A 26,116-nucleotide genomic window follows, 5' to 3' on the forward strand; every position below is an offset into this window, starting at 1 on the left:
TTCAAAATGACCTACACTGTGGCACAAAAAAGTTTTGGCAGTTTAAATGAGACCTAATGGCCGTCTCTGGCGTCCTCCAGAAAATACACCGAAATCGTCGATAAATTTGAATTTATCATGTCAAGTAGTTCTCGAATATAAAATTTCGTGAAATTAGTTCGAAGTAGTGGAGATATATTAAAGAAAATATAATTTATTTTTTCAACTTTGAGACCTTGTATCTCGGTTATTATCAACTTTTGGATTAAGGAAAGTTTAGTTAAATGGACTTGTTTTGAGTTGGCCTATCCACCTTTCAAGGGATAGCGTTGACTTACGGGACACTCTGTATATTCATAATTTAACTGATTATATGAAATTTTCAGGTTATTTTAAAATTTTTTAGTTTTCTTTAAAATTAAAACGAAAAACATATCCACTATGCCCACTGATAAATGGCTCAATCAAAGACTTTATTGCTGAAATATTGATATTGGTATATGTGAGCAGGGTCCCGGAGTGGAAGACAATCAAATCAAAGCAGCCATTGTAAAAGTTAGGAATACTGGTGTAGAACACAGATCGTTTAATTAATATTTAACAATAACTACGACTTCCTGCTTTAGTAGATATAATTAAGAGGTGAAAGCATCAATAAAATCAGTGAGTTATTGTCCTCCGGATACGGTTTTCCGCTAAAAAAACTTAATAAAAGAAAGACATATTTTAAGGAAATCGCGCGAGCATTATTTCGATCAATTTGTGATGTCTAAGGAGAATTGCTTCTCTGAAACAAATTGTACGAATTTATATTCTCATTTTGGATAAAATTCCATGGAAAAATAAGAAATTACGATATCTCGATTGATAACACATTGGATAATGATGTCGAGTCCACCGTGTTCCTTTCTGAAATCCTTTGAATTTTTTTATTTTTTAGATTATTTTAAGTTGATTTTTCTAATCTAATCTGATAGTCTTAAGCCCTACGGGTGCGGTACCCACAAAGAATTTAATCATTTTAGTCCTCCAGCACGATCTATACATATGAAACGCAAAAAGCCTCCGCTTGAGCAACCATTAAATTTTTTGCCAAACCCACTATCATGTAAGACCATTAGCCTTAAAACAATACACCGTTTCACGGTTGACATGAACCTACCGGCACTTCCTGCGTTGATTAGTTTATTTGGCAATGTTGCCCACCCTATAGACGGACACCCGACGATTAAAACGTATCTTCAGACATGTTAATCGCTTGGTCGATCCTCACGATAAGGCAGGCCAGTACCCGCTCCTTTGCCAACTGGTGCCTTCGCTAAGGTTGCGACCCGGTCCTGCATGCGAACCACTGCAGCATCGGCAGTACCGCATATCCTGCAGGCTGTAACACAGAGCTAGTCGAAGCTCAGCTGTTTTCAAGCTAAGAATACGCCACGGATTCACTAGTCGGTCGCAGTACCGGTACTATTGGTGTCCGAAATTATTTTATCCACTCCTATTGAAGCCTGTGAGTTTTGTGTGATTGTTGGTATTGTTCGAAATTAGTTATTATTGATACGATGGTAAGCACCCATACAACTTATTTGCATGAAGCTGATCTGAGTCGGTTTTGGGGTTTCGGGTTTGGGAATTTCTAAGAAGCAGGTTAACGAGGTTATTAACGAGGTTATTAACGAGATTTCATTGGTAATGGCAAGAGATGATGGAAGTAAAATTTAAGTTTTAATATTGCAGCAATTAATATGCAGAGTTGTAAAATGCCGTTAATGTAGTGAATTGATACAACAGTTACCGGGTCAGGCGGTTAGCACGAAAAATCTTTACAACACAGCAGATGCTCCGGGCCATTTGAATATTTCATTAGGGTCGTTTTGGGTTAGAGCTCCACAGCAGTTCTTTATTGATAGCCCTGATAGCCTTCTGCAGAAATCCCGCTGTAATAAACAATTATTAGTGAAAGGAATGTGTGAGTGCCATAATAAAGTGCTCTGCATTCTTGTTGTTCGTAAGATTAATTATTACGCTCGCCTACGCAATTTTCTTGTAAGAGTTACCGATCTAGTGACATAATCACAAACAAACAGCTTTAATTCTGATACTTAGCAGCGTTACCAGAAGTAACGATTTTTACACTTTTTTACCGATGTCATTGACCTAACACCACAACCAATTAATTACTTTTTATTGACATCTGACAGTCTTTAATTGGTTCGTAACTGATTTGGATTGACGCCTTATGAAAGCCAATAAGTCACTCGTACGTTAAAGGGCAGATTACGCGATAAGTAGAAAAAGGAAGTTGGCGTTTGTGACTGGTTTTTTAAACTCGGTAATTACTTCTAATGGGTGTTCTTTGTGGCTAAACAAATTTCATTGTTCTGCGGAAAGAGTTTTATAATAAGACAATAATGGAGTCTCGTACAAGAATTGTCTCATTGTTGCAGGATAATGTTTTAATTAATATGGATGATGTGTGTGATATTGTTCACTGTTTTATTCAATAGCGTAATGCGTTAATTTATTATTGCAGAGTGATTGTCATGCCGCTTGATTGATATGTGTATTTTGAAACCCCATAATTAGAATGTCAACATTACACTTGAATATGAGTGCTAAATCGGTTCTTTTGTGCATGAAGCCATTTAATGGTTTTTTAAATTGCAATTATTTCCCTTTTGTTTGTGGTTAAATTCGAGAATGCGTTCCCGCTGAGGAAATCGTAATGGATTTTTTTGAAACGGCGTTTCCTCCAGTGATAATAAATTTTGTCTGCGAACACAATGATGGCCGCACGATCGTCCGTTTCTTATCTGCTAAAGCGAAAGGCCTCAAACCTCAGATTCTCTCGTCGTTCGGCAAAAATGGGGGAAAACGTTAACACAATGAAACTCTATCTTTTTAAGAAATTCGTAAAAGCTTTGGAAACTGTGGTATGCCGCTGTCACTCATTGATCACAAAAATTTATAGTCTCTTAAAAAACCTCTAAACTTTAAGGCAATATTGTTAATATCAGGGCGGTACCTAAACCTTCTATCTCAAATTTACCCCGCTCATGTTGAAAAATTCATAAAAACTCGAAATGCTGAGCTACGCCGCTCCCTGCTAAAAATTGCCATCAAATGAAAGCCCATAGGGTTCTTCATGAAAGCTGCCCATTTTAGGACAACATTGTGCATTTCAGAATTGTACCCGGAAGGATTTTAAAATGAGACTAAAAATCAGAGGAACCATTCACCTTGCTTTTTTAAAAATTCGTAAAAGCTTTGGGGAACTGTGATACGCCACTGGCACTCATTGACTGTAAAATCTCTTAAAAGAGTCTCTTAAAAAACCTGTAAACTTTAAGGCGATATTGCCGATATCGGGGTGGTACTATGAAGGGCTACGAGCCTGCTAATTTTACGGCGACATTGCAAATTTCAGCGTGATACTCGGGAGGATTTTAAAATGGGACCAAAAATCAGACAAGAATTTCATAGGCCATAAGAAGATAAACATTTTTCGATAGAATTTGCCACTTTTAAGGCGATATTGCGAATATCAGGGTCGGACCCAGGAGAATTTGCAAAGAAGATCTACTGTCAGTGAAAACGCTGACTATTCTGTATTCCTCTTGAAAAATCCGTAACCGCTTTAAGAACTGAGATACACCACTGATTTTCATAGGCTAGAAAACCATATAGAGTTTTTAAAGAGAATTTTAAGGCGATGTTGGATATATCAAGATTGTACCACGGGGGCATATGAAGAGAAGGTCGAAAATCTGTTCAGGATCATTTTTTTTTCGTTTTACTGTGCTCAAGCTTGGCAGCGTAACATGTGCAAATTATCGTTCGACAGAACATTATTTCAGCAACCTGTTGACCATCGGTCAAATTTCCGGTTACGAAACAATTTTAAACCTGCCTTTTGCAGGTCATTTTCTGCTCTCAATTCTTGTGTATTACATACGTTTTGGCGATTTTCCCTTCACAAAAATCATACTTTGTAGCAATTACGGGTTTGAAAGAAATTATTGCTAAATTACTCTTGTGAAAAAATGAAAGTCTGATGAAAGGAACTTCTTCATTATTATCGGCTTTTAGTATAGTTTTAAGCTCTACTTGGTTCGCCATAATTTCCCAACGATTACAACAATTACTGTGGTCATTTTCAATAAACAAAGGTGATAGTTGATATCCCCACTGAAACGTATATTAGCTGTTATACAATAGCTGTATCAAGAAAAATATCTCCTGTTTATGGTAGATGATAATAATACCTCTCATACACACATTCATAAAGAAGGTCGTTACAAACCGTTGAATGCGACTTTCGTCCTTGAACATTTTATAGTCGATGATAGTACATTTGATCATTATCCCTCAGAAATAAATATTTAGCAAATAAGTAATTACAAAATTGACTAATTAAGCTCGGTGAAATTCAAACATTAAAGTTTTGCATAATTCAGATAAATCGCCATTAAATATGCATGCCGCATCGAATTTTCGATACTTACTTATCCATCAATGATACAATTACTTTGATGATACGCCAAGTTAATTGGAGGTGTTTCAACAGTTTCAATTCTACCTCGTTATCCATCCAAACCGCAGTTACGTAATTAATATAATTATTGTTGTGTATGTGGCCCAGAAAAATAATTTCTTGAACTACACCATTTTCAGACCTACTTTCAGACAAATTTCAGAACAGTCGTTACGATTTCAGAACAGTCATTGCGACTTCAGAAAGTGTCTCTTGTATTTTTGAACAGGAATCGTTTTAGTTTCTCAAGCACTTCTCTTCGCGCTTGTTAAACGATTTGATTGAAACGCTTTCCATCCAGATGTGGGCCACCGTTTCGGAGCTAAAGGGTATTCTTTTTTGGAAAAACGATAATTTTTTTGTGGAAATCTTTTCCTGTTCAAAATTGTTGTTTTCTATTAAAAATACCTTCAAAGCACTTTTTTATTGAAATTTCAAAGAAGTAAGTCGCATGTTATAAAAGGCAATATTTTCAGAGCTCTTAAGATGATTTAATAATTTTTAAATGGAACACGCTATTCAGGGCGTGATATATCATCTTGGATATATTTCAGGGCGTGATAGTACTCTGCAAAATAATAAAAAAATGATAATAGACTCACAATCGAAAACGCACTATTTTCGTTATACAGGGTGGCAAATTTTCACATTTCTTACATCTGTTTTCTTTAAAACTGTCTACAACAAAATGCCAGAATCGTCGGCAGTCATATACAGGATGTTATGTCTTTTTGAGTCATGTATTATTTTATGCTCTGTATCTTTTTTTAGAACACCCTGTATGAATTTTGATACTAAATTTAAATTCTTTCTTTAATTCTTTACTTTTTTGGACTCTTATTTAGCATTTTCGCACTTTTCATCATTTTCGTAGAATTTCCATAAATGTCTGTGGATGCAAATTTAGAATGTAAAGTAAGTAAGAAAAACTCATCTGGCTCAGTTATCAAAGTAATTCGTAAAATTTAATCAAATTTTTTAAAATAAAAATAAATCTAAACGAAAAAATGTATATAAAAACTGTTGAAAATTACCCACCCTGTATATCAAAAATGGTGCGCTTTGACTATGGGCCCATAACATTTTTTCATTATTTTGCAGACTACTATTGCTCCCTAAAATATCTCCATGATGAAATGTTACCCCCTAGGTAGGGGAAGATTGGGTATATCGGACCGTTTTCTAAATTAGACCATTACTATATCTCAAACTATAGTTTTTATTTTTATGAGTTGGCTGCACCATGCGATTATGAACCATTTTTAGTGTTTTGCTCTAAAGTTCTAAAAGTAGTAAAGTTAATGCTAAGCTTTCAGCTCTTTTATTTATAGTTTACACTCATTATTCATCTACAATTTACTGTAGTAACACAAATATTGGGTTTTATAGGTTATGTTGAAGTATTTTTTTTAATTTTGATATTGTGCATTTTCCTAAAATTTGACCGCAGGTAATTGGGTAAAACGGACCAGTCCAAATTTACTGATGCAAATAGTTCTCTTTACTGATGACGGAAAATAAGTAGGTATTATAAGTGGAAACCTGAAGATTTGCAAAATGCAATACATGATTATAAAAATGAAGGTATTAGTCTGAATGAGTGGCAAGACTGCACAAAGTTCCTAAAGCTACTTTGAAAAGACATTTGGGTAAGAGTGATACAAATTAAAATGCAGAAACAAATAAAGGAAGGCAGACTGTTTTCAAAGATGAATTTGAAAATATTATAATAGAGCATATATTAAAACTGACGAATGAAGGGACATAAAGATAAAATCAGCCTCAGAATCCCAGAAAAAGAATAAATAATTCTGAAGAAAATAGAGGAAACAGACTGATTTATAAAACAGAAAACAGAGAAAAGCAGAATACGGAAAAGATACGTGTAAAGAATCGTAGGAAAATTATGAAGGAAAGCCCGAGTAAAGAATCAGACTACGAAGAAGAAATCTTAGTTCTACGTGATTGATTTAGACAGCCGCATGTCATAAGACCAAGAGAATAAATGTGCTAAATGTAAATCTAATTATTTCGACAAAAAAGGACCTAAAGTGGATTGGTGCAGTGTTTACGTTCCCATGATTGGAATCATGAAAGTTGCACCAACAGTCCTAACATATGCGATAATAATTTTTCTTGATTTTACGAGTTATATTGGTTACCGCTAATATTTAACTATCTGCTACTGTTGGACTAAGATATTTTTTCAGAAAAAAAAAATTACATTTTTTTGCTTTGTTTGTATCGAAATTCCATTTAGTCACCCCGTGGACCAATTAATACAACTGGTCGGTTAATTTGGAACAAAGTTTTGATCTTAAATTTTGTTCATTATTGAGGAATATATAGCGTGTCAATTTAAAAACGAACCACTCTCGATATTTTGATCCTTAAAAAAATATTTTAATATGTAAAAACACATCAATTTTATTTTCAATGTGGACATTCTTTAAGTCGGTTGTCTATTAAATTGTATGCGCTCTCTAACATAGTGGAAAGAACCTCTAAAATCTTAAATGAGCGGGAGAGATTATGCCTCATTTAAAATATGTTTCTAATACCTTTCCAATCTTACCTATTTTTTATTGAGAGGATTTTAAAAAATTATGTCCAATCTGTAAACATGCTTAGTTGTCAACTGTATTGTAGAAAAATTGTTTAGAAATGTTTTAAATGTTCAAAATGCCGTACCTTATTTTCTAAAGAGAAACAAAGTCTGTTTTCAAACTCCACTTTACCATTCACAAAAACTTCTACTTGAATTTTCTTACACACAGCTGTATTTCTTCTCTTCGATCCTTTCAAATCTTGAGACTGGGTTTTATAAACAACAGATTTAAGACGCCCCGAGAGAAAGAAATCCAAAGATGTTGAATCGGGTGATCGCGGTGGCCATTCAATTGGTCCTCTTTAACCAATCTATTTGCAAGGAAATCTATCGTGTAACCACTGTCTAACAGGAAAAAATAGGGTGTTTGAGCTCCATCTTGTTGAAAATAAGAAAGATCTTCTTGTAAAATGCTATTACCAGCCTTTAACGCGCGAAATAAAATTTACAATAATAAGTAATAATTTAACAAAAAATTCAATAATTCTATTGTTCTTTTTTACTATTGTATTATATTTTCTATAAACACCGAAATATCGAGGATGGTTCGTTTTCAGATTGACATGCTGTAAAATAGTTGTGTTGATTTATCTTTAATAAATATGACGATTAATAACTGTTGTTTCATTTGGTGTAATGGATAATTTGGTCAGTTCTAAATTATTCCGAAACAAATAAATTTAACAAAAGTGATTTAATATAACCGACTTTCCCCTACATCAACAACCATTTGACAAATTCGCATATTTCCGACATTGAACTGAACGTTTGGATCGCTTCGAAGCTCTGGAGGAAAATTCCTATTCAAATCTCGACACGTCCCTGAAATCCGTGTGACGATTTCTCAAATTAACGTTCCCGACCTACATCTGAAAACGGTATAGTCTACGGCACTTTTTAATTGTCTCGATTGATTTCTCATAATGGGGATTACGATTATCCTCCATAGATCAACCGCCGTCCTATAAAATTTCCATCTCATTCCAGGGTCTAAATGGTTAAAGTCAATGGGGCGTCAATGAGGGGTCAGAGCTGCTTCAAGTGCGATTCGAGTCCTAAATAGTGAGTGCTTGTGATGTGACTGTACGTGATTTCCGTCCGTCATGTTAGGGGCGAACGTCTTGTGTTTGAAAAAGAAGAAAAAAAGGACTTATTCTTTGTCGACCTGCAAGGGCCATGAGAAGGGAGGAGGATCAAGGAATGAGAGGTAAGTGAAGCTTTAAAAATTATGTTACGTATATCTCGTATTGGACTTATAATTAACGTAATAATAAATGGTGTAAAGAAAATAAAATGGTCATACCGATGATTAAAAAGTCATCGTGGTTACAGTTAACCGATTATTAGTTACTTAATGCCGCAAGTGAAAGCGTTCCGCAATTCAAAATTTAGGTGTAGGTACCTTGTAGCCGGCTAAAGGTAGGAGAAATTATTGCCTACATTGAATAAGATTTTTTTTGTTAAGGATAATCTAAGCTAAAGGTCACTTGCACATAACAATAAATAATTTCTTTCAGTGGTTTGATAAAACCCAGGTACGACATTTTACTATTGCGTATACCGGGAGTCATCGATATGTATTTTCCATGGGCCTCTGAAGTGTTTTGTGATACTCAGCTGAAATTTTGAGGAATTATACACCTCCTTTGGTCAAGATTCTGCTTGCAACTTTGAGTTTTTCCGAAAATCAAAGCCTCGAGACGCATTTTACGCCTCGATGAATACTACTCGGTGTGCAGAAGAGTTTTTGAAATTTTTCAAATCGATTGAGAAATAACTCATCATGGAGCAAAATTAATTTTCAATCAAGTATGCCATGATAGTAAATTTTGCTTTTATAGAAACATTTGCTGAGCGATTGCTGCGAACTACGAAGAATAGACAGAGAAACTGTCAAGAGTTGACAGAGAAACTGTCAAGAGTTGACAGAGAAATTGACAGTTGCCGCGAAAGTGTTTCTATAAGCGCAGAAATTACAATTATCATTGAAAATCAATTTCAAAGAAAAACTTTTTTTTTATTAAAAAATTATGACCTATCGCATTACTCTGTCCAATGGTAAAAAAGTCGATGTTAATATTATTAACATGCCTAAGTAAGTCCGGAAGAATTTAACATTATGGATTGGCTTGCTATATCGAAAAGTTCGAAAAAAATAGATTGATTAAAATTCTCGTCAACAACAGTATATTCATTAAAAAACCTTTTTTTCACTCATGTATTTTGTATTTGTATGACGAAAACCCACAAAAGAAAGACAGTTTTAATGCTAGACATATCGAAACCGATCCAAGGTTCCTTGGACCTCACGATTTCTCATTACTAGTGGTACTGGTTGCGGCAAGAACCAGGCGCATTCTTGACAAGGTGAAGCCAATATTTTTTTCTTAATTTCTATGCAACGGCAGCGAATAACGTCACATACATAAATATGGGCCAATTGTTTGCAATGCCCCATTGTTACATGAGAATTTAATGAATATAATTCGCCTAAATTGGATTTGAGCATAGAGAAATGTCTTCATTTTTTTTTCCTTCCACATACGCGTTTTGGGATTAAACAAAGCAACACTCTCCTTCACAGGATGTCCCAAATGCCATATGGCACTACTGTTATCTTCAAAACGGTAAGAGATACGAAGTTGATTCAATGAGAGAAAAGTGGGTCTTTTACTTTCCCACATGCAGCATTGCCACATAGTCTTTAGTTTCTGAAAGATTTGGGAAAATGTGAAATTGTAATTTTATTAATTTTTATTTCTAAAACTGTAAGTTTAACAAAAAAATCTTTAATACAGAGAAATTTTAACTCCTTCCGTTCCAGAAGAGGAGCGTAACATTTATTCACAATAGTGGTTAATGCCGAAAGTACTGGTGCCACAGCAATTTTTTTAGTACGGACCTGAATTTTTTTGCCCACAAGAGAATTGGATTTAATTTGCAGTCCAACCATACATCACAAGTATGCAATTTTCAATATTTCGTGAGCGAAAAATCCATCATTTGTATTTTTCATTTGGTTTTTTTACGGTGAGAGATATTCCCTTCTCATAGTAACTGTTTTATAATTTTTAGCACAGCGATCCTGGGAAATTAGTTGAATAGAATAAATTGTTGATATCTTTCAAAGTCATTGGGTAAAAAGCACTTAATATCAATTTTTGTCTATGGGTTTACCACGTTTAAAATGAAAATGAGATTTTCTAATTAAGAAAAATTACTGTTCACTTATACACGACCATTCGGTAATGATTTTATGTCACTGAAAATAAAACCGATTTTTCCCTATTTGTTGTAAAAAGACCGGGTATAGAACCTATCCGTCTAGTTTTAATAGAATCTGAAATATATTAAGAAGAAATAGCAAGTTCCTCTTCCTACGCAATTTCTTGTCATAATGGTGAAGGTAATTATTCCTATAAGTTAAAGCACGATTTTTTTACACTGGTTATATAAAGCTGTATATTACACGACTATAACTCAAATGGCCGTGAAAATCTACAGGATGATATTTCTTTTAGAGTCCAGCCTCTATGTGCCACCCTTCCATTTTTTGCGACACGCCACTACCAGCTCATTTCTTGAAATTTGAATTTTCATTTAAAATTTGTGGGCGGCAAAGGGGGACATAAGACCCCCCAAGATCATTAATAAGTGGAGAATAACGCATTACATACGCCCTAAATCTTGTCAAGGCAAATGTAATATTTCCAAAATGGTGGGCTCTTCAAAATTGTGAGAATAAAATAAAATTTTAAAACCTGGAATATTAAAATAGGGGAGGGTTCTTCAGACTAGGCATGGCTACCTCTTTCTTTTCAGTCGTTTGTGCGTTTGCAAAGGTGGACTTTAGAGAAAAGTACCGTGAACAAAGCGCTTTACGTGGGCTCACAGTGTTTCGTGCGTATTTGGAGTCCGGTCCTGATATTCCAGGTGGACCGTAACGAGTGCCCTCAGGTACATGAATGGGCAAAACCGTTGGGACTTTCAAACGAAACGCGACGTTAGCTTTGTTTTCTGCGTTTGGTACACTTTACTTCCTTTCGGGGTTCGAAACAATTATTTTGAGATTCATAACAATTACTGTGACAGTCGCCTCAAAACTTGGTGAAATAATGTTTAAGTTAATCAGGTGAGTGCACTTTGCAGGAAAAAATCACCGGTGTTATTAAACCGTTATTATAACTCGGTCATAATCTCTTATTCGCGAGCGTGATGGCAGACTAGATTGTTGCAGAGGCAGGATGTTTATCTCGCGAAGAAAATTGGGTATGCATAGAACGATCCCTAAGATTACAACCTGCGTATATTCAAGCTGATTTATGTCCATCGGTTTAATTATTATTAGCACATAAATAATTCCAACCTTTGTTGTTCGGCCATGAACTTGCAAGAAGTGGCGGTGAGGCCATCAATCAAGCGATAGGCATGACAGGTAAAATCATCCTTCTAGAACAAGACCAGTTTTTGTCTCTGATGGTCATTACCGCCGATGATTTATTATTCCTTCTATGTCTTATTGTGATGTGATAAGCGACAACCCAAGAAAGTGTCGGAAACGGTTGCAGAGGAAACGGAACAATAAAGAAAAATTCGTTTATGGTGCTTCTGGTGACTGAACACAGGTTAGATGGCTGCAGGTAGATCTGAAATATACGCGTTCTACTCCAATTCCTGGCGACATTTGAAATAAATTAGATTTGCGAGATCTAATCTCGTCTTTAATACAGTTAAAATTATGCCTTCGGATATACATTTTTCGCTTCTATGTTTGATCCGGAAACATACAGAGCGAGTTTTTTTCGATGATTAGTGAAGGGATCTCGGAAACTAGCAGAGCTACGAAGTCGGTCAAATGAGAAAAGAATTGCTGCTTTAGAGGACCAATTTAAAGCCACTTTTGATTTCTTGAAAAACTCCATGACTTACTAGATATGTAGTAAAAACCAAATTTTACCGATTTTTTAAATCGATCTGTGCGTTTAATTATTGGTTCTAGAGAAATTATGTAAATACGAATATTGTAAGTAAAACCCTGAAAAAGATAGGTTTTTTTTTATTATTATAGAGGAAGGAAACCTTCTGAAAGTACCCGGTCTGGTTGCTTAACGACGAGGGTATGTGAGATTCGACCCTGACGAGGCCGCCTACCCACTAAAACCCTCCTCTCTTTACGCTGCATCCCCCTGGAACTGCCGTAAGGCATTACTTCAGGGGGTGAAAAAGATAGGCTAACCAGACTTTTTCTGACAACTGTCATTTTTGAGACATGGCATAAACTTACTTTTTTTTAACGGAAAGCATAGTAAGTTATGTCTTAATTAAAAAGATATTTTTTTCGGCTTTAAAATGATACCAATAAGTAGACAATTGTTTCTCAAAATGGCGGACTTACAGCCTTTTTTAATCCGATATTGCAATTTCAAAATAGTTGGCCATGAAATTGTTCATATTGATTTATTATTTGCTTGACACTGACAGATTTAAATTGAAGTTTTTGAATTGCTTTGATAACAATTTTTTAAATTGCGAAAAAATCTAATACCTATTTATAAACAATTATTTATTAATTATCTAATTAATTATTAATAATAGATGTTCAAAAAGCCCTCCATTGTTATTTACACATATATTGCATCGCGTCAAAATTGAATTTGTAGCTTTTCTAATTGAACGTTCATGAATAATATCAAAAGCCTTCTCAACTGCTTTTCTAGGAGCTTCCACTGATTCATAACTTTTTTTGTAAACTTCGTTTTTTATTGTTATGTTGTTGTATTTTATTGTTGTGTGTTGTGTTGTGTTTATTGTGGAAAAACGATACTCGACAATATCCCGTTTTTCCAGGTTTGAAAAATTCATTTCAAAAAATTATGCACATTAAAAAATTCTTCGATTGGAAAAATTCTTACCAAAGCAATTCAAAAACTTCAATTTATAACTGACTTAAATGATGCGAGCTGTCAGTGTCAAACAAATAATAAATCAATATGAACGATTTCATGGTCAACTACCTTAAAATTGCAATATCGGATTAAAAAAGGCCATAAGTTCGCCATTTTGAGAAATAACTCTCTACTTATTGATATCATTTTAAAGTGTGAAAAAATAACTTTTTAAATAAATCATAATTTACTATTCTTTTGATAAAAAAAAGGAAGTTTATGCCATATCTTAAAAATAACGGCTGTTAGAAAAACTATGGTTAGCCTATCTTTTTCAGGACAAACTTATTAACAATATTCGTATGTACATAATTTCTCTAGAGCCAATAATTGGTTTAAACCAGTTAAAAGAAATCGACAAAATGGAGTTTTTGCTCAGTATTTAGTAAGCCATGGACTTTTTCATGAATAAAAAAGTAGCTTTAAATTGATCCCCTAAAAACAATTATTTCCTCATTTAACCGATTTCGTAACCCTGCTAGTTTCCGAGATCCCGTCAATAATCATCGTCCAAAAACTCATCCTATGTACAGTGTGGAACAGCCAAATGGAATATACATATACAATATCTGTATATTTTGACATATGAGGAAAGAATACCGAAACATGTCAATAAGAGATTCTGAAATTATATATCCTTCAAAATAAACATTTCATCCCTAAATTTAACTTCCTTTGAGTGACACTTGCAATCTCCAAATTTTTAAATTGGAAGCATGGGTTTGTGATACCTTCATTCTCTATTCAAAATTGCTAATGTTTTAAACTTTATTTGAAAAATAATATAAAAAAATTATTTCATACAATTGACCAAATTCTTGATAAAAAACAAACAAATTATTAACTAATGCCACTTCGTTATTGATATTGTATTAAAATAACAAAACAAATCAATCTTAATGTATCCCGACTTGACTTTTCCAAATCTGTGGATAAGAAAACTAGGATCGCTAAAATGGCCACCACGATTACCTGATTTTACTCCATTAGAGTCCTTCCAATCAGGATATATGAAAAGTATGATGTACAACACTAAACCACGCTACTTAGCTGATTTAAAAAGAAAAATAACACTTGCGATTAGATCAGTTACGTGTTAGATGTTGATTAACTTTAAAAGACATTTTTATTTACGATTAAGATACTGCCAAGAAGCTCGAGGCTTGCATTTTGAATATTTCATAATACATTGAAATTGATTTGTTTTGTTATTTATTACATTATCCATAACGAAATGGTATTAGTTATTGAGTTTTCTGCTTGCTGTACACTATTCCGTCAATTACATCAATTTATTTTTTCTTAGTACTCTTTGCAATAAAATTTAAAACCATAGCAATTTTGCATACAGAATAAAAAAATCTTTCAAATGAGATATCATAAACCCATACTTACAATTTAAGAATTTGGTTGTCGCAACTGTTACCCAAAGAAAGTTGAATTTTGAGATGAAATTTTTACGTTGTAAGATATAATTTCAGTATCTAAAATTGACGTTTTTCGGTATTTTTTCGCATATGAGGAAATATGCAGATTTAGAATTTATTCCATTTGGCTATTCCACATTGTAGTATATTCTTCATAACAGGAGTTGTATTGCAGGATATCAATTTTATAATTGTACTCTGGCACTGTTTGTCGAGAAACAGAGCAATGTAATTATTTCTAGTTCAATTATAAGTATAATTTAAAGAACTCCAAATTTAAGGCAGAGTACTACCGTTAATCACATAGAGGCAACCAAGCTGAGAATCTGTAGCTCACAGGTAAATAAGTCTGATAACAAGTCAAATTGTTCTTATATTTTTTTAAGCCCGCCTCGGATTCTCGAGAATTCGATTCTTGAAAACTTTTTACAACTGATGCCCTAAAAGACTCCTGACATGGTCGTAACTCGATTTAAGTTACTTTATTTTGCATAATGTGTTTTTTTAACTGTTTTATTGGACAAAAAGCTAATATACAATGATTAGACTTGCAGCATAACTGTTCACAGAAAATTATAGGGAAGAATGATGTTGTTCCCATGATTACGCGCGGTTTATGTTGTCCCTTCTCGCTGGGTCCGGCCCATATGGGCTCCATTTGTCCATCGTCTGTGCATGGGATAACGCAGTGCGAACAACAATGATTGAAGTGTGCCGCTCTGTATTGAAATTCGGTTTCAAACATTTTTCTGCTAATTCTCAAGGTCAAGAAGTAAAATGTCTAATCAGCTGGATTCCGGTGGCGCACTTATATTTTAAACCTTCTGGGAGAGGTTTATCTATTTTTCCTTAAAATAAATTATTTTGTAGGGAAATAAATTTTTATTTAATTCTCTTCCAAATTAAATACAAATTGAAGTTATTCAAATAAGTTTGGATCAAGTTGGTTTTTAGTTGTTTACAACCATAAATTATAATTACAATTTGTAATAAATGCTGGAAGTGCTGACCGTTCTGCGGGAGCACATCCTGACATGTCTTCTCATATTTTGCAATATTGCAATCAGCATGGTAGGGCTTGTTGCATTAACTGCTTCAGTAATGACTTCTCGCAATTCCTCCAAAATATGTACCTGATTTTTGTACACAGTATTCTTTAAGTAACCAAACAAAAAATAGTCCAGAAGTGTCAAATCTGGAGATCTTGCAGGCCATAAATTTTTACTAAAGATTCTATCTCCATAAAATTCCTCTAGAAATGTCTTAGATGTCCAGTCAAATATGAGTAAAAAGCGATTTGTATACATCTAATTAATGACCGGGGTTTGATAATGTATGAAAGAAGTTTTTATAATCTTTCAACGATAGATCCATTATTTCGATGAATTCAATTCTTCTTGCTCGCATTATGTATGGGATGAGACAATGGGATGAAAACCAGATGACCATAGGAAAACACAGATGGTTAGGTAGGGACGGATGGTCCCTGGAACTTGCTCTGGCCTTGTTGTAAGGGTCATCCTCTTTTCCATTGGACAACAATTATTTTTTGCAATGAAATATCAAATATCTAAGTTTCATTTTGTTTAATATCTAATTAGTACTCCCACTGCTGTCCACTTAAAATCTATATAAAGTCTAATTTTTACACGTTTTTTGCGATAATGGCCCTTTCTAAGGTAGCATCTATTATAATCACTCGTACCTGGCTGGCGATAAGTCGGCTATCGCCAGATGGCCATATCTATTTCATTTTGAGGTAAATTTAATTTTGTATATAATCACTGGGGACTTAGTTGCTCTAATGAAGGGTTCTTTTCGTTGTCCTTGCCAATCTCGTGGTTCTTCGTTTATTGAATTTTCTCGAGTCATCATTCTTCAGTCATTGTTCCTCAGTTCTTTTCTTGCTCTCGAACCAATGCGAAGAATCATTTTCGACCGTTTTCAGACAGACCTATACCTACGTGTTTCAAGTTGACCGTATCGAAGATCTGAGAAATTCTTTCCTTTTTTTGAGAGACTTTAATGATTTCCGCCGTTCATTTAATCTGAGACGACTATTTTCGACGAAGGCCGCGATTTTCTTCAATTTCATTGGATAATTGGCACCAGACATGTCTGTTTTTTTTAAAGAGGTACCCTTGCATCGATAATTCATTTTCCATGCTAACACCTTCCGTCAGTATTGCGAGCCGGTATTATTGTCCAAGGTATATCCGGCATTGAAGTTTGAGAACTTCACGATGTGCTGCAAACGAATTTCCCGGAAAATTCCCCACAGACACCAACATCAAAACCCTTCATGATCCATGGTAAATAAAAAATGTCTTCTATGTTTTCTAATGTGTTTTAATATAATTCCACGCTAACTGTTTCTGAGATAATTTATATTTTTTATTATTGAATTGAAGCAAATTATGTTTTATTAATCACCATTTTATTCAGTTTTTTCACCAATTTATTGACCTCACTTGACTGAAGAACACACCGCTGACATCCAACTCTTCCGGATTTTTCCTCTGATCTCGACTTATCCATATTTGAAGTTACTCATTTTAGCTTTTTCACCTTTCACTGTCGCCTTTATTTCACTGCTAAGTATGACCGTCATTGGCAAATAATTTATGAGCCAAAGAAGCCTGTCACCAATGCTTGATGGAATTACCAATATGCTCACCTAATAATCAGGGTCAAGTAAGCGCTTTCCATTTACCTCACATTATATATCGAGCATTTGCCTAATATGTATATTAGTCCAGTTTCAGAGATTAAAAGAGAATTTCTTAATTACTTAAATTTTGGATTTATTATTTTAATTTATGCCGCATTTTCCCTTTTCTGTTAGCAAGTAGTCCAGGATGTAATTTGGATTTTGGAAGAGAAGAGTCAAGTAGAACAGTTACAGTTGGTTGCCACTTTACTGGCACAGGGTGTGCTGGCGCCCACATTTCTTCCATTTAAATCCTACAAGATCCATTCTGGGCCCCTAATATCGCACAGGGCGTTGCAAATTCAACCCTCACTATTAGGATCTCGAAAACTAGAGCAGATATGAAGAAGTTTAAAATGGAGACGAAATTGAATTTCGCGCTTGACCAAATCCCGTTTTGAAAATTAGAATTTTTTGAGTATTTCTAAAGATTGCTGAAAAAAACTAAAAATTAGAAATTTCGTTTTTATTTTTTTTTACGTTATTTAACAAGAAAGCCCAAAACTACATTTTCATTGCCACTTTTTCTCACCTACACGATGACGTTTTCAGATTTGCCATCCGACTATTTTTCTGTCGAAAAATCCAATGTGGTGCCCATAAGAAAAAATAAACTTGATGATGGTAGCGGAAAGACGAAACGTCGGATAGTAAATCTAAAAACGTCATCGTGTAGCTGAGAAAAAGTGGCAATTAAAATGTGGCTGTAGTTTTGGGTTTCCTTGTCACATAACGCTAAAAAGAATAATAACGAAATACCCAATTTTTAGTTTTTTCCAGCAATCTTCGAAAATACTCGAAAAATTTAAATGTTCAAAATGACATTTGGTCAAACGCTAAATTATGTAATTTCGCCTCCATTTAAACTTTTTCGTATCTCCTCTAGTTACCGAGATCCCAATGACGAGGATCGAATTTGAAATGCTCTGTATACATGGTGTTCTTTAACATATGGCAAGAACTTTAGGAGCTGATATTTGGCAAAAAAATGAGGGTAGTTATTCATATAAGCTTAAGTCCCCCTTTTAAGTTATCTCCTTTCAAAGAATCTGCTTACGCGAGTTTTACAGGAATGTTTTCGGTTCATTTAATAAAAATACATTTTTTAAATACATTTCTAATTTATTCTGTTGCGCCCGCGCCAAGTTGCATTTCTTTCAGAGGGATCACTAAGAGGTGGAGCCCTTTCCGACATAAGTTTGTGACTATCTTCAGCTTTTGCTGAAGAATGACCTTCTAAAGTTCTTTGCATACATTCCGGAACACCCTGTTTGTCCGCGTAATGCTTCCTCCTATGAAATTTAACCTCTTCATTACTTTCCCTGTCAATCGTTTAATCTTCGCGTACCGTCAGAGAAAGAGCGTGGTAATATGTATTAGCATATCTAAGGCTTGAAAAAGTACTTAAGTTAGCCAATCTGAACAATATAACATGTTTCATAATAATTTTATAGGTGTAATGTAGGCAAAATTATTTCGCTTTTTTATTTTCTTCCTCGAGTAACAGGGCCAGGTGTCTCAGAGATGCAGGTTGCACTAGCAGAAGAACAATGTTACCTAATGGGAAAGTACCAGAGGGAACGATATGATTGTTCCTAAAAATGTATCGTTAAATCTAATGAGACGTTCATTAAAAAAACCGAGCTCTGCTTCCTAAAATTTCTAATTTGTGGAGAAACTAGACTTACACGATGAGAATCTAATGATTCGTCTAATTAACATAACTTTACAAGGCAAAGTGGTTTGTGTTAACAGTGGAACGCATTGATTTGTACATAATTAATAACAAATTTTGCTTAAGCAGGAATCAATAATAAAATGATTAACCATCCAGGTAAGTATTTTGGTCGTGAATAAACATGTACGTACAGGACGTCATTGAACTTGTTTGCAATCGTGACCCATCCGGACCAATCACGTTCCATTCCCCATTACTTTTACCGTTCGCCAGGCTCAAATCGTATTATTATTTTAAGATACAATCTCCTTGAACTCAGCTACAAACGCATAACATAGATATGCGGAAAGAACTGGCAAAAACAATTACCCAGGCTAATTTTTGCTTTACGTGATCGAGGCAATCTGTCAGCCGTCTCCAACGGCCTAAACGGTTCTTTCCTCCTGTAGATGAGGTGCAGGAATTCAAATTGGTTTTCCATTGAATAAGTGCAACTTTATATAGGAAGTACCAAACGAGATTATCTCTTGCAGGAGGAAGGATGGGGCAAGGCCATGGGCGTTCGTTCACCCACTCACCTTGCCGCAGACATTTGACCGTGAAGATGGATGGATTTCGTTTTAATAATTAGCTCTTAGGCGCGGTTAATACTTCCAATAAGAAAGAGAAAGTTCTTTTGTCATTTCTAAGTGAGAAGACGCTTTGGCGAGGATAGGCCAGTCGCACTGGTCATCTTACGAAAGTAGTCATGCATCATGTATGACTAACATAAGAGACGCCACTGACCTTTAGAATTTCAGAATTGTAAGGAGTTTAAATGCGAAATTCTCCGTATTAATTTCTATGCAGTGGCTTGGCCTGCGTTTAATGTTAAAACATTGTGGATCAGCATTAGAGCAAAGTGCTATAGTGGAAAGTGGTGATATGGAAGATTGGTGATGGCCTACCTTGCTGGTCAAAAACATTAAACTCGGTCATTTCCTTGTCTGATTTGTTTCATCACCTATATATGCGGACAAAGTTATTTGGCATTTTTTACTCAATTTTTAATCACGCATATTCTCGTTGGAATTTCCCCTCTTTACCTTCGAGCTTCTCCCTTAGAATTGAAGCTGTAATCATAAGATTATTAAAAACTACAATCGTTAAAAACGATCGACAAATAATATCGAGCTCTAAATGATAAAAGGAAAGTCGCCTAAATTTGTCTATCTAAATACTCATTCCACACCATTGCTATTCATGTCGATCTATGACTCAAAGCTAATAGTTACTGCTGCGTAGCATATAACCATTCTCTTCTGATACATAGCATTAAATGAAGCACAAAAGATATAACGCATGTGTCAGCTGCATTCAGAACCTGTTGTACTATTTAGGGTAGCAGGATTAATGTCATAGCTTTCATCTTGGTCTAAGCACATACGGTAAACGAAGACGACTGTATGATGCGAGTAGGTGGCGCTAATTATGATTTGATAACATCGACACAGTGGTGGCAAATGAGAGTTTTAACAGCAACCATAGCAATTTTCCTGACACATCTTCGTGTCTAGGTATGGAGATGTTGTAGATGGTTAAAGATATTAATTAGTATTCTATGCTCGAATTTCGAGATGTATGAGTATGCCGAATTTTAGTGCTGATTATGTATATTTATGGAACGTTTTTAAGTTCATTTAAGTCGCATTCATCCTCTACGTTTGATTTATTTAATTTATGTTCAAATTCTAAGAATCGTCCAAACTGTTGGAACTATGTATATTTTTCATTCAAATGCTCCCTCGAAGCCATCGTCATTCTTAAATTGGCGTAAAATGAATAATTGCATATATTTTCAATTTGTTTTACCATAATTGTACGATTCTCAAAACCATGTTTCACCAACGTTTTCCTTTAAATTTGAAAGTGGTTCCGGTGACGATGCTCAATTTTCATATTGAAATCAATAGTAGGTATTAAATAAGTATCCGATGCAAAACCACGGTTTTGCGAAATATCCGCGATTTCGTGGCTGTGCCCAGAAAGGCGGTCAGTCATGTTGACATTCAATTAAATTTATTTGATATTTCTTTTAACAGTGCAGTGTCGCAAGACCTTTTTAAATCTCAATTTAAGGCCGGTTTACGCAATGAGCACAGCCACTCGGAGACTCATGAGACAAGTGCCTACTTTCGGACGTGACTTCACACTTGAAAATTTCCGTAACGATATGACGATTATCTAAATTAAATTTGACTGATAAAAAGAATCTCGTTGTTGTTTTTACGGTACGGTTTAATTGTTCATGACGACAGGTAAACCGCAATCTTAGGGAAATTGCGGTGTTATGGTGACAAGAGCGAGAGAAGAAAGTGCGACGGCTGCTTAGCACCCAATAAGCAAGGAAATCAGATATTCGTTTTTGCAATCAGTATATTTGATTGAGTGTCTGTTTTTCTACATTTCACAGATTGCTGTAACAATCAACGGAAATGCAACTATTTAAAAACGGCTTTGTGCAATACTTGTTTGCTATTCATCTTCTCATAAGGTTTCCAAATCCAGGCCATCGAAGATATATAGTGAGGTCGCTTTCTAAATCTTATTTATTGGGCAAATAAACGATATCAATAATTTTCTACTGATAATGAGCTTTTCGTCTTGGAATCGATCATTTGCGCGGCCTTGTTAACGATCTCGGAATCGGACTGCGACGCCTGGAGCTAATACAATTAATTAGAATATCTATCGAATGGTATTTGTTATTGATTAACCGTTCATCCAGGGGCGTTCATTTGCCGTGTTGTGGCAAAAACGGAACGAGTAGCTCAAGGTTGTTGTGACAATTTCCGCCAATTAGGGATTTTTTTTTGTGGAATCGATAGGTTGAGACCACCTCACAGTGCAAACATGAATAAAACATCAGTTAATGGTTTCAGATCTGATTTTTAGATTAGCTATTGGCCTGTTAGGCTCATCTAATAAACGCCAGGTCTGCATGGAAAGGCGGTTAAAAACTTGATAGAGAAGTTACGAGAAAATTTCGATGTTTTTCTAATCCAAAATAATTTCAAATATTACTAATACAAAAATAAATATAAAAAACAAAAGTTTTTTAATTTCATGTTGTCGACGCGAAATATTAACACTTCGTATTATTATACAAGATTTGATTGAAATACGTGGCTAAATTTCAAGTGGTGATTCTTTGAGTGATTCTAAGACAAAAAGTTTATATAAACATAAGTCCGGTAATGCTTCATTTCTAAGATACACGGCGTCAAACTTTTCTTAAAAAAACATTTTTTCGTAAAAATCATAATAATCTTTTAGCCGACTTTGTTGAATTTGGTAGTGTTATTTATTATTATCATTGTTATCTATACGCCACTGATTTTTTAAAAATTTTTAGATTTTTTTCGCATTAAGCACAGTTATAGCCTCCCAGATCACCGGATTTAAACCCGTTAGATTTTTTCCTTTGAAGCCATATAAAATCCTTCGTTTATAGAATTCCGGTCAATACTGTAGAAGAATTAATCCAACGGATAAGGGATTTATGTAATTAGATAAGATATAGGCCGGGAATATCTCAATGTGTTTGGCTTTCGATGTTAAGGCGATCTAATGCTTGCGTTAAAGTCAAAGGACATTTTACTTATTATTAAATATCTTTCTATTAAAAAAAATTGCGTACCATTGATTAAGTCTAGTTTTAATAAAGTTTTTTTTTGTTTGATTTTTCTAAAATTTCCGGCGTTACCTCTGTGCACGCCACTAGAAAAAGGGGGCAAACAATTTTTAACTTAAAAGATTCCTTTATAGTACATTAAAAACTATCACCAATGCTCAACATTATATTAGTTTGTATTTTATTATTTAGGCTTTTTTAAAAATAAATAACGAGTTAAAAAAAAAGTTCGACACCTTGTATCTTGAAAATGAAGTATTATCGGAGCTATGTTTATATAGAACCTTCATAAATGTTTGACCACCACTTGACTTTCAACGTTAAGTTTTATTTTTCTTGAGTTGTCATTATAAACTTTGGTAACTTAACTAGTTCTTTTTTGAAAATTCAAGAAGTTGGTTGTAATGGTGATGTGTAAAAGCTTGATGCATATAATTTAAGGTTATGTAACAGTTTATTACTAACACGTTTTTTGCGATTTTCGATTTTTTTCTTGCAATTTTCGCCTACCGATCAGAAAAAGCTTTTTTAGAAGCTAAAATAGTGTATTGTTTAGTTCGAGTTGAAACCAAAAATTCATATAGAATATCCAATCATAACATGTAATAACATAACCCTAAAGACCCAATTTTATAAACAAGGATTGTCAGCTAATTTAATTTAGTGAATTTATTTCGAGAAACTGAACGATGTTGCCAATCAGTGTATACTTGGTTGTCTATATTTTTGGTCACTTGGTGATCAAACATTTATGAAGGCTTTGTGCAACATCTAATTTTTTTTTGAAATATCGGCCTTCTTAGGTTTAGATATGAAATCATTAAGTTCATACTATTATGTTCATATTTTTTAATATTATATATGTACTTTCCTGTTACCTTCCTATTTATAAACACACACCGGCGAATTTAAAGAAACAGACATAAAATCTAATTATTTTCTCTAGAGCATATATAATGTCAATATTTCTTCGATAATTTCTTCATACGAAATTAAGTGAAGTAATTGAAACAAGTTTTACAAAAGTTGTACCACGTGAAACCTGTTGAAAAAGAAAGAAACTCGAAGATATCACTCAAACAAAAACCTCGTTTTAAACAGAATAACTTAATTGTACATTTTGAACTTGATTAATCATTTAAAGCAGTTTTTCTTCTGCTTCAATAGCGCGTGTTCCCTCCCTCGATCCCTTGCAACTGCAGTTGGTCATCTTTTCATATTTCTGATAGGGCCTTAGCGTGGCTCTTGAAACAATCCGTTTCTTTAAATTTGCCAGTGTGTATACTTTCTTTTAATATAATTTATATTCTTAATAGGCCCATTGACAAAGTAAAATAAAAATTAATTAAACATTATTATTACAGAGATTTACGTGGACAAATTAGTGTGTTAAAATACTTTAGTTCCAGTTTGTTCTTCCATTAAAAACAGATCTCTAACGCGGCGCCGGCTCAAAACATTCAAACGTTCTTAATAGTTTTCAAATGATATGTGACATTGTGACGAAATTATAGTTCACAAAATTAAAAACAAAAGGAAATATTACTCACAATAAGAAAATAAGCGACATTAATTTTAAATACAGTATTAATCATTTTAAAGCTTATAACACTAGATCTTTTTTTGTTTTTATTTTCTAATTTAAACAATATTACTATTAATTCATTTCATTTTCAAAATGGGGGCCTCCATTTCTAATACATTTACTTGGCCCCTCTACTCTGCCTTACCTACTGTCCCCCTTGACCGATACTTCAAAAACCATGAGACTTAAGGATAAGTACGGTTGTATAGATTTAAAGTGACCCGTCTATTACCCATTGGAAACTTTCAATCCCTCTTCCAAACACTCTATATATTAAAGCTTCATGTTCTATTCGAAGTTTTTTGCGGCCCTCCTTCATCACTCTCGTCAGCATTTTTGCAATATAATAGATTGCTGCTGTTTCAATGCAGATCTCCAGCCTTCCCCACGGACTCCAATCAATCCCGGCATGGGCAAAAATTAAAAATTCACACATTCGTCCTCATTATCCATCTGCCAACCTTGCTCGGCGACTTTCAAAGGCCGTCCGGCCTAGCATGCGTCTTTTGTAACGCCGAGCACGGCGTCGTGGGGTGAAGCCGTTCCATTCAGTTCAGTTCAGTTGGGTCTAGTTGTTGTCGAAGGCGCGTGCTCCAGGTACCTACGTACCACAGCGGTACCCACACGTAGATATCTACGAACAACCTCGTCATCGGCCGCGAGAAGGACGTGCAGGTGAAATTGCCCCGAACAGGTGCCGGCGGCCTCCTGGTGCTTTTGGTGACTGGGTACTTTCGTTCGCCCGTTTTGGCAACGGTGCCACTTCCTGTATACTCAGTGAGAATGGGTTCAGTGCATCATAGTCAAAGCGGATTTCGATTCCCGAGATAGGTGAGTTTATAGCCCTTGCTCTGTCTCTTAAACTAGACTTTCTGGTTTAGTCAAGGACGACAGAGTAGTCTCCTAATGGGTCGTAAGTGTTCATTAGTACTGCAAATAGATGTTGCGAAGACAGCTTTATGGCTTTTAGAGTTTTTTTGATTCGGTGCGGTTTGCGAAGCGGAGCGTGGGTTTGGAGTTGGTCATTTTGGTTCCCAGCAGATTCTTGCGAATACTGTAAAAGCCATACTAGACGATCAAGGAAATACCGCAGGAATAATGTAATTTAAATATGCTGTGAAACTTATGTGGGAGTGGGAAGCATGCGACAGGTTGATATCATTTGATTGATATGTCTATACGAATGTATTTATGAATCAAAATGATAAGAGAATGTAAATTAGTTTTTTGAGAACTATTATGATGGTCTTAGTGATTAATAATTCATTCGACTTGAATAATAAACGGAAATGTTCACCGTGTCAATTTGAAAACGAATCACCCTAGATATTTCGGTCCTCATAGGAAATATGTAAATGTGCAAAAACACACCTATTTTATTTTCAAGGGGGACATTCTTTAAGTCGGTTTTCTATTAAATTGCGGTCACTCTCTAGCAGGGTGGAAACAACCATTAAAATTTTAAATGAGAATGAGGGTTGAGTTATGCCTCATTTGAAAGGTTTTTCTATTATTTTTCCAAATTTACCTGTTTTTTTTTTTATTGAGAGGTTTTTGAATCCAACTCGTAAACATGCTTAGATGTCAACTGTATTGTAGAAAAATTGTTTAGTAATGTTTTAAATGTTCAAAATGCTGTTCCTTATTTTCTAAAGAGTAACAAAGTCTGTTTTCAAATTCCATTTTAACATTTACAAAAACTCGTACTTGAATTTTTCTACACACAGCTATGTTTCTTCTCTTCAATCTTTCCAAATCTTGAGGCTGGGTTTTATAAATAACAAATTTAAGACGTCCTCAGGGAAAGAAATCCAAAGGTGTTAAATCAGGCGATCGCGGTGACCACTCAATTGGTCCTCTTCAACAAAACATTTGCCAGGAAATCTGTCGCGTAACCACTGTCTAACAGTAAGAAAATAGCGTGGTAGAACTCCATCTTGTTTAAAATAAAGAACATTTTGTAAAACGCTATTGCCA

The 26,116-nt window shown here is 34.7% G+C and overlaps 1 protein-coding gene across 4 annotated transcripts in view; it reads left to right on the forward strand.

Annotated features, from left to right (window-relative positions):
• The first annotated feature begins 1,359 nt into the window (after positions 1 to 1,359).
• Positions 1,360 to 26,116, forward strand: part of LOC136417096 (protein cordon-bleu) — a 62,553-nt gene continuing 37,796 nt past the window's right edge. For 2 of the 4 annotated variants that reach the window (XM_066402605.1, XM_066402606.1), the window contains exons 1-2: positions 1,360 to 1,544; positions 8,109 to 8,328. In XM_066402605.1, coding sequence (XP_066258702.1) covers positions 8,225 to 8,328 — 104 coding nt within the window. In that variant the 5' untranslated portion in view covers positions 1,360 to 1,544; positions 8,109 to 8,224. Of the gene's footprint in view, positions 1,545 to 8,108; positions 8,329 to 24,680; positions 24,971 to 26,116 lie in introns of those variants that run through there. The other 2 variants (XM_066402609.1, XM_066402607.1) reach the window with 2 other exon arrangements.

The sequence above is a fragment of the Euwallacea similis genome, chromosome 26 (genome assembly GCF_039881205.1).
Source record: "Euwallacea similis isolate ESF13 chromosome 26, ESF131.1, whole genome shotgun sequence".
NCBI lineage: Eukaryota > Metazoa > Arthropoda > Insecta > Coleoptera > Curculionidae > Euwallacea > Euwallacea similis.